Source organism: Tupaia chinensis, unplaced genomic scaffold, assembly GCF_000334495.1.
Source record: "Tupaia chinensis unplaced genomic scaffold, TupChi_1.0 Scaffold000316_1, whole genome shotgun sequence".
NCBI lineage: Eukaryota > Metazoa > Chordata > Mammalia > Scandentia > Tupaiidae > Tupaia > Tupaia belangeri.
In genome coordinates, this window is record NW_006159809.1 from 6,058,724 (window position 1) to 6,067,902 (window position 9,179).

Consider the following 9,179-nt stretch of genomic DNA (forward strand, 5'->3'; position numbering starts at 1 on the left):
TCGCCCCTTATCTTTACCCCTCTGAAGAGGGGCGGCTGCCGGTTCCTCTGGACATCCCCTGGAATCCCCAAAACTGGCAAGGTGTGAGTGACCCGTCCAGGCCTGGGCTGACCTAGGGAACCTCCCACCGTTCTTCTACCTTTCAGCTGTCCCTTTGTAGCCGAAGCGGCCCCACACTGCATCGGCCTTTCTACCTCTCTCAGGCCTCCTTCCCTCCCTCTCTCTGCCCACTGGGAATTTCGGAATGAAAGTGCTATTGTGAACGCCTGGCTAGGCCACTGAAGGGCCAGCACTGTTATTTCTGCAAACCAGCCCTCCCATTAGCCATGCAGGGCCCAGGCCAGGAAAATGTTACCTTTTCCTCCTCGAGCTGACTGCAGGGGAAATTCTCACATTTACAGTTTGTGCAGTGGTTGTGTTTGGGGGGCAGGAGGGGAGGGTGGGCGCGTGTGTGTGGTTTGCATGGGGCTGGGTGGGGGGCTCCTTTCCCTCGCTGCCCCTCTCCTCTCTGCCTTCCCTGATGACCTTTCCCTTGGCGTTGATGGGGGGGCACCCCCACATCTGTTCTGGGCTCTGGGAGAATGGATGTTGCTGGTTACAAGTGAGCCCCACAGGCTGTCAGTAAATAAACTAATCTCCTCCCCTCCCCTGCACATGGGCAGCAGCACGAAAACCGTGTGCCGGGGGTCTGGGTGGGGAGGAGTGGCAAGGGGGCTGCTGAGCCAATCAGGAGGGTGGAAGGCAGGGGAGGTGGGAACAGGGACTAGCTGGCTGTTTAAAATGCTCTTGGAAGATGCAGAGAATTAAAAGGGTTTCTGTTTGTGAGATCTTTAGAGGTGGAAAGCCATTGCCTCCATCCCCCTGCCTCCAGACAGGCCGCACTGAAGACATTTTAATGCATAGTTATTAAACACGGTAAAGAAGCTCCCTAGAGTTTTCATCCAGTAGGGGTTTCCCAGGAAGTGAGAACAGTTCTGATTCCAGGGAGTGCTATTTGTGATCTGGCCTCAGACTTCTCTGCTCACCCATCCGTGCAGTGGACGAGCCGACTACTGCTTTCCACCCCTTTCCTGCGCCAGTCTCTCTCACTCTGCCCTCAAACTTCCAACAGCTGGGGTAGCTGCAGCCCCACAGGCTTGTTGGCATCTGGACTGCCCCATTCTCAAAGAGTTGTCATTGTGTGGAATAAACACTTTTGCTTTGGGGGGGGTGTGTGGTCAAGAAAGGAGATGACAGCTCAGACCACCCTGTGAGCTATGTGGAAGGTCCTGACTTTAGAACCATGTTTCAATCCTTGTTTCTTGGCTCCTCCCAAGACACAGAAAGTAGGGTGGTGTTTGGAGTAGGGGACCCAGCAAAGGGGCTACAGCTGGGACACAGAAGCAGCAGGGAGCTCAATGGGGAGGGAGCAAGGACCTGAAAGTTTTTTGGTGCAGTCAGAGAATGGGAGGGATGCCTTGCCCAGGCAGAGTGGGGATCCAATCAGTTTCAGGGTGTCAGCCTAGGGCAGGCCATGCTGACGAGCTCACCTGGTTGCCTCTCTTCCTCCAGGTCTTCTCCAAGATCTTTAGCCATGAAGCCCTGGAGAGCTACCTGCCCAAGATCCAGCTGGTGATCCAGGACACACTGCGGGCCTGGAGCAGCCGCCCTGAGGCCATCAATGTGTACCAGGAGGCCCAGAAGCTCACCTTCCGCATGGCCATCCGGGTGCTGCTGGGCTTCAGCATCCCTGAGGAGGACCTCGGGCACCTCTTCGAGGTCTACCAGCAATTTGTGGAGAATGTCTTCTCCCTGCCTGTAGACTTGCCTTTCAGTGGCTACCGGAGGGTGAGTACGCAGGGCCTGGGTAAAGGGGCATGGGGGGCATCCTTGAGGCCACCCTCTGGGAGGCACCAGGGCATATGGATGGCAGAGAGAGAGGCGTCATGGCTGATTGGGTGTGGCCCTGCTCTTCCCCGTGGTGACGGCTTCTTCTCCCTCCAGGGCATTCAGGCTCGGCAGACTCTCCAGAAGGGGTTGGAAAAGGCGATTCGGGAGAAGCTGCAGTGCACGCAGGGCAAGGACTATGCAGATGCACTGGACATCCTCATTGAGAGCAGCAAGGAGCACGGGAAGGAGATGACCATGCAGGAACTGAAGGTGATGAGCAGCACCGTCTGTGCTTCCCGGGAGGGAGGGGAACCTGGCCATTTCGACCCACCTTGGTCCTGCCCTCACAGGCACCCTGAGCAACAGGGTGGCGAAGCGGCTAAGCCAGAGTGGAGACATGTTCCTGCCCCTGCAGTGCAGGATGTGGAGGGGCTGCCCTCCTCTCCCAGGGTGTGCTATGAGCTGAGCAGCAGGCAGCTCAGGGCTAAACAGCCCTGTTCTGTTTTGAGCAGCCCACACGGTGGCTTGTCCTCAATGTCCTGGGCGCCCTATGGCCTCCATGCCCATAGACCCATTCACATCTTGAAAAAGATGCTGCCAATCAGCCCTTAGCAGTTCCCAGACAGGCTGAGTGTCAGTGGCTTGATACCCTCCACGTTCACTGTCTCTCTTGGCCCCAGTAGCCCCGGGGGCACATGTAAGGAAGTGCAAGCCTGGGGGGACGGGGGAGAAGTATTTGTCTGAGTCACTGTCTCTCCCCACCTGCACTGCTCAGCCCGGCTGTTTGGGTGTATGGTCCACCAGGGGTGGGGGGCAGTTTGCTAGTGTATCCCTATCTGCGGTCTGCTTGCCCACACCCTTGCCAGGATGCCCACAGAGATTTACTGGAGACTCCCCATCCCCACTGTCTTTGTTCCCCATAATCCAGCTCCACCTTGTTCCCTGGGGAGCCAGGAACAGGTCGGAATGACTTCCCTATTTCACAAGAAGCTATGTGGCTCGTGGTTGGCAAGTAAGGGACCTATTCCCCTTCATCGCCTCTCAGGGCCCAGGATCCACATTTCTAAAATGCGGGACTAGGAATGCAATGACTGCCAGGCCCTTTCTGTGGAGCACTCAGGGCCCTGATGTCCTGCTCCCCAAGAACCCTGAAGTGGTCCTTACATCCTCTGGGAGCTCCTTCCCGGCCTTTTCACTGCAGACCCATCCTAGGTCCCTAGCAGTGTGGCTCCAGGCTGCCTCCCCTACCATTTGTCAGACAGCTCCCTCCTGAGGATCAAGGAAGGAGCTGGGGCTGGGCCCCCCACCCCATGTGCACACATACCCTGGCCAGCATGTGCCGGCTCCTTGGGATTTGCTATTTTTCCTCTGCGCTGTCCAGGCCTGCTACGGCTGCCCAGGAACCCAGCAGTGAGTTCTACCCCCATGGCACTACCCCAAGGGCTAACAGGATAGTGCTTCTGCCCCAGGTCATAATGGTTGTGTGTTTCCTGTCCAGCCAGGGACTGGCTGTGACCCTTTTGTCCACTGTGGTCCCAACATGCCAGCAACATTAGACTCAGAAGGGACAGAATTCACCACAGGAACTGGGCAGGGCCTGCCGCAGGCCCTGGGCACAGGATGCTGGCAGGACAGGGCAGCCTGCAGGCTGGGCCCGCCTGGCAAAGCCCAGAAGGCCAACGGTACCTCTTCTCTCTACCACTGCAGGATGGGACCTTGGAGCTGATCTTCGCGGCCTACGCCACCACGGCCAGTGCCAGCACCTCACTCATCATGCAGCTGCTGAAGCACCCGGCCGTGCTGGAGAAGCTGCGGGAGGAGCTGCGGGCCCAGGGCCTGCTGCATAGCGGCGGCTGCCCCTGCGAGGGCACCCTGCGCCTGGACACGCTCAGCGAGCTGCACTACCTGGACTGTGTCATCAAGGAGGTCATGCGCCTTTTCACACCCATTTCCGGCGGCTACCGCACCGTGCTGCAGACCTTTGAGCTCGATGTGAGGCTGGGCCCATGGGGGGCTGGGAAGGCATGCTCTGGGGGTCAGCCTGACGGATGGGCAAGACCAGCTTCCACACGAGTACATCGGGGTGAATGGGAGGCAGGGAGGGCTTGCTTTCAGGGAGTGTTCAGACTGATGAGAGAGAGGCACCCTCAAATGCACGTGGGGCGAAGCCAACCTAGCTGACGTATGGGAAGTTGCATGTGGACATCTATAAATTAGAGACTGGACTAATAGCACGCTGAGCCAGGTGAGGCTGACAGGCCTGGGGATCCATAAGAGGTTCTCTAGGAAGAGGCAGATGTTGAACATCTGGGAGCAGGTATGGACAGCCAGACCCTAGGCCTTCTCCTGGCCTCCCCTGTCTCTCACCACATGGCTCCTATCTTCCTCCAGGGTTTCCAGATCCCCAAAGGCTGGAGTGTCATGTACAGTATCCGAGATACCCACGACACAGCGCCCGTGTTCAAAGATGTGACCGTGTTCGATCCTGACCGCTTCAGCCAGGCCCGGAGTGAAGACAAGGACGGCCGCTTCCATTACCTGCCGTTTGGCGGTGGCGTCCGGACCTGCCTTGGCAAGCACCTGGCCAAGCTGTTCCTGAAGGTGCTGGCGGTGGAGCTGGCCAGCACCAGCCGCTTTGAGCTGGCCACCCGGACCTTCCCCCGCATCACCCTGGTCCCTGTCCTGCACCCCGTGGATGGCCTCAGCGTCAAATTCTTTGGCCTGGACTCCAACCAGAACAAGATCCTGCCGGAGACGGAGGCCATGCTGAGTGCCACAGTCTAGCGGTGCCAGCCTGCACCCTGCCTCAGCCCAGCCAGGCAGGGCATGGGGCACGGGAGGTAGAAACCTGTGTGTGGGAGGGGGCTAAAACCTGGGGAGGGCCAGCACCCCGATTCTGGCCCTCATCCTTGTCCCCCCGCCCCCTGCAAACCCTACCCAAAGCCAAAAGGGTCCCTCCTGTCTGGGGATGGGCTCCCCTTCTGGCTCCTGCTTCCCTCCAGGCTCTCCCCAGTTGCCACCTGCTCTGCTCCTGTAGAGGGCGGGGCAGGGGCTGCGTGCCTGTTACAGTGTTAAGTGTCGGTCAGCTGTGCTGCAGTGTGCGCTCCTGATGTCCTCGGCTGGCTCTTCCCTCTAGCTCCCTTCGGACCCTTTTACTGGGAGGTCAGGTGGCTGAGCTGGGGGAAGGAGGAAGAGAGGGGACCCGACCCCCCCCCAGGTGCTTTCTTTAGTGCCCCACCCTCTCCTGCCACTGCTGGGCAGGGGCAAGGGCCCCTGGTGCTGCGGCTAAACAGCACCCCTGGTCATAGAGTCACTTTTGGCAGAGGCAGGGGCTGCCACCAGCCTGGAGCGCCCCCCCAACCCCCACCAGTTTGGACATTTGAAATTACCTATTGCTGCTACTTGTTCTCTCCTCTGACCTTGGGGCAAAGGAGCCCCAGGCCCTGTCCCCCAGCATCCTCCCTGGTGGCCCTGGATGAGTGCACGGACATCCCCACCTTCCTTCCAGGCAGGACCCCACTGAGCCAGGTCCCCTCCTGCTAAATGCATACCCAACTGAGGCCCTGGGCTCACGGGCTACCTGCCCTCTCCCCCACTCCCATATTTATTCACTGATAGAGAATCTTGGTCTGGAGCAAACATCTCCCCAGCCCCTAGCCTTGGTTCCAGCCAGCCCGGGCAAGACTTCTGAGAGTGAAGAGAGAGGGGTCACTGGTCAAAGCAGCCTCCTCTGCATCCTAGGGTTGAACTGCTGTCCCAGGCTCCGACACTACTTGGGTTTAACCTCAGATCCTCACTCCTGGGTTGAAACTCAGCACCTCTGCCCGTTGTCCTTAATGGAGATGGGGAATGGCTTTGTGCCTCCTCCTGCGCTGTCCAAAGCCCTGATCACGTGGATTTGGAAACTACCACGCTTTCCTGCATGGCCACTGTTCACACCCTCACCCCTGCTAGTGAGTATGGAGAAGGATACGGGTTCTATTGACGGGGAGCGAGGGCCTCGTCTTCCCTCCTTAACCTGACCCTCTGCCCTTAGCCCTAGGAAAGCTGTCCTTGAAGTTCCTACCACCTCTGTGCCGCTGTCTGCTCAGCCCAGCTCAGGGGTGCGGGAATAAGAAGAAAGCAAGGGGGAGGTGGGCGGAAGGCAGTTCTTCCTCAGGCTGACTCCAGGTCCTCAGGGACTCGAGAGCGCTGCAGGGAGGCTGCAGAGAGCCAAGAGCGAGAAGGGGGGCGTACGTGCGATTTATCAGAAATGACTTGGTTGAAACCAGGCCAATGAGGGGATGACTGGGCAAAAGAGGCATGGCTCTTGCCACTGACATTTAGAGTGTTGACAATTTGGGAAGCTCCTGGGGATGTTTTGGGGGGCCTTGGTGAGTCTCTAAGCAGTTTTGTCTGTTCTCAGATTTTTCTTTGCTTTTCGTGTTTCTCACTTAGTTTTTGAGTTTATAAAAACAAGGAATCCTCTTTACTAAAAACAAAACAAAACAAACAAACACAAACAAAACAGAAGGATTACAATGCATGATGACCTACCCCACCTGCCGCTGTAAGCATCTCAGGGGTCCCTTCAGTAGACAGACCTGTGGATAGACCTAGTCCCATCTGCCCTGAAGGTAGACTTTATGGGCTAACACCACACAGACTATTCTAGAACCCCTGGTTCTCAAAAGGCTTGTTTCCAGTGTTTTTGCTATTATAAAAACTGTGGAATAGGTATTATTGGCAAAAATTGAAAAACGATTTTAAGTTAGCAAAAATTCCTGATACGACTTCCCATCCTCCAAATTCTGAAAAATGGCCCATAATGGGTAAGACTCATCAAAGCTTGCAAAATAGCTGCATGGTGCACCAGAATCTGTTACCCACAAAAAGCCCAGTGTATGGAAGTTTCATTTTCCTCTGACTGAGTACCTAGGAGTGCAGTAAGTGACACTTCAGACTGGAAGCCCTCCAGGCCTAGGGAGGGGGCCCAGGGCTAGAGCACTGTGGGTGGCCTCAGGAGCCTTCCCTTCAGGTGGCGAGCTGAGGAGGGGTAGAGGACAAGCCAAGGGGGATTCCTGTGAGGAAGAAGAGAAGGATCATTTGCCCTGTTGGGTCTCAAAGGCAACGAGGAGAACTGAAGAATGCTCTGGCTGGCTGACGGATTTCAAGGCTGCAATTCGCCCGTCTCCCCTCTCGATCCGTACTGAGACCCGTACTGTGTGTGTTCCTGTGTGTGTTTCCTAGAGGTAGCAATTAGATGGGTGATGTTTTCTCACTTACCATTCCTAACTATTGTAACTTGACATTAAAAAGACAAAACCCCACAAAACTCTCCCTGCCATGGGCTTTGCAGATTGAAGCACTTTTGATGTCGGGCGCTGGCGTTTGTATTCTGGGCACCAACCTGACCCTGCCCGGATTGCTCTAATATTATTTTATACACAAACTTTTTTTTTTTCATAAATGTTTTAATTTTGTGTCTGTCTTTATAAACTATTATAAGTACTATTTTTGTTATAATTCAAAATAGATATTTAGTATAAAGTTTTTGCTGTTAAATATTTGTTATTTAGTAAAATATGAATTTTTCCTCTATTGTAAACATGGTTCAAAATATTAATATGTTTTTATCGCAGTTGTTTTAATATTGAAAAAGCACTTGTGTGTTTCGTTTGGATATGAAACTGGTGCCGCGTGTTTTTGCTGTCATGTGATTTTAATCTGTATATAATATTCCATGTCGCATATTAAAAAAAAATGAATGTTGTGCATTTCGTGATTTCGGGAATACTCGATGTGGCTCTTTTATAGGCTTCCGTAATAAACCGTGGGGACTCACCTTGTCTCCTTTGCCTCTTTGGTCTCTGCCTTCTCAGCCTTGCTGAAGGGACACCCTGGGTCACAAACATTGGCATCAGTGGTGCTCAGTCCATCCCAGAGTTGGGGAGTTCTGCCCTGGGCTGCCTGGCCCATGAGGCGACCCTACACAGGAGTCTGTAGTAGGGACTGGGAGGGGCAGGTTCCCTCAGACGATGTCATTGGTTAGCCTATTGGGGACAGTCGGGGTGGGGACGCGGTGGAGGGAGGCGGTGAGAGTTCAGTTCCAGGCCCACTGTGGCTGGGACTGGCTCCACCAGGTGTCTCGGGGCCAGACAAGATGATCCAGAGCCCAGGAGCCCTGTTCTGAGAGAGCATCTTGGATAACTGAGCAAGAACGTTGGTGCCCACAGCCACATGGCAAACTGGAGAGCAGGATTCAGTTGTGACTTCCGGCCACTACCTCATCCCAGCATTTGGCAAAAGCTTTCTTACTGGTGTGGCAGGGTCGAATAGATTCCATGATCGAGGGAGTTTGGGAAATGGGTTAGACAAAGTTAAGCAGGTTCCTTCACTGCAAGACTTCTCAGAACTCGGAGCCCTGGGATGGGTGGCCTAAGGGGCAGTGATGCTGGGGGGAACACAGGCTGGTCTTCTCCAAGCCTCCTTGATGACTGAAACCTGGTCTTGCTGGTTTTCTCATGTCATGGAAAGCCCCTCCACGGTCTGACTATCACAGAGGCCAAGAGGAGGACCAGTAAAGGGTGGGACCTCCAGAGCAGAGACTAGCAACACCGGGGCGGTCCCAGGGCATAGGGGACTGAGGGTAGCACAGGAGGGCAATAGGAGACATGCCTGGAGACCCCAAGCCACAAACTAGGAGCAGGAAGGACCCGGCCAGGCCAGGGAAGGACTGCAGTATCCAGGATGGTCCCATCTTGTTATGCCTGGTGCCCAGCCTCAAGCTGTCCTGAGAAAGGCCTTGGTGTGGCTGCAGTGCTTCTTTCTGATAGACCCAACCTGGATTAGAGCACACTGCTTGACACACCTGGGGCATAGCACCCCCAGTTGAGAGGTACCCAGCCTCTGAGCACTGCTGTCAGGGCAGGGTGCCCAGCACGCTGACTGCCCATGCATCCGCCTACTTCACTTTCCTGTCCCCTCTATGCTGGGTCTGCCCCTCCCAAGGCCTTGTAACCCTCCACCTCCTGGGGCTGGGAGTTGAGAGCAGAGTGAGTCCCCTGTTCTCCCTAAGACAAAGCAGTGGCTTTCCCAAGGCCATACAGAGGCAAAGGGCAGTCTGGCGTCTGCCTGCTCTGAGGGGTGCCCTTGGATGGCCTCCAGCGGTGAAAGCCCCAGCCTCCCAGAGAAAGAAGCCAGGCAGCGTTTCCCGGAGTGTGAATTCCATCTCCCCCTGTGGAATGTCTTGGGCAGCAGCAGCAGTGAAGGAAGTGTGGTCCCCGGCTGCCCTTGGCCTGACCACCCTGCCATGGGGCGGGGCAGACAGG

General features: G+C 55.7%; 1 protein-coding gene across 1 annotated transcript in view; it reads left to right on the forward strand.

The window, feature by feature from the left end:
* Positions 1-7,686, forward strand: part of CYP26B1 (cytochrome P450 family 26 subfamily B member 1) — a gene marked incomplete at its 5' end in the record, with an annotated part of 19,999 nt that extends 12,313 nt beyond the window's left edge. Inside the window, 4 exons of the mRNA XM_027772936.1 lie at positions 1,552-1,827; positions 1,984-2,139; positions 3,577-3,861; positions 4,261-7,686. Of these exons, the coding sequence (XP_027628737.1) occupies positions 1,552-1,827; positions 1,984-2,139; positions 3,577-3,861; positions 4,261-4,653 (1,110 nt within the window). The remainder of the gene's footprint in view (positions 1-1,551; positions 1,828-1,983; positions 2,140-3,576; positions 3,862-4,260) is intronic.
* Between the last annotated feature and the right edge of the window lie 1,493 nt (positions 7,687-9,179).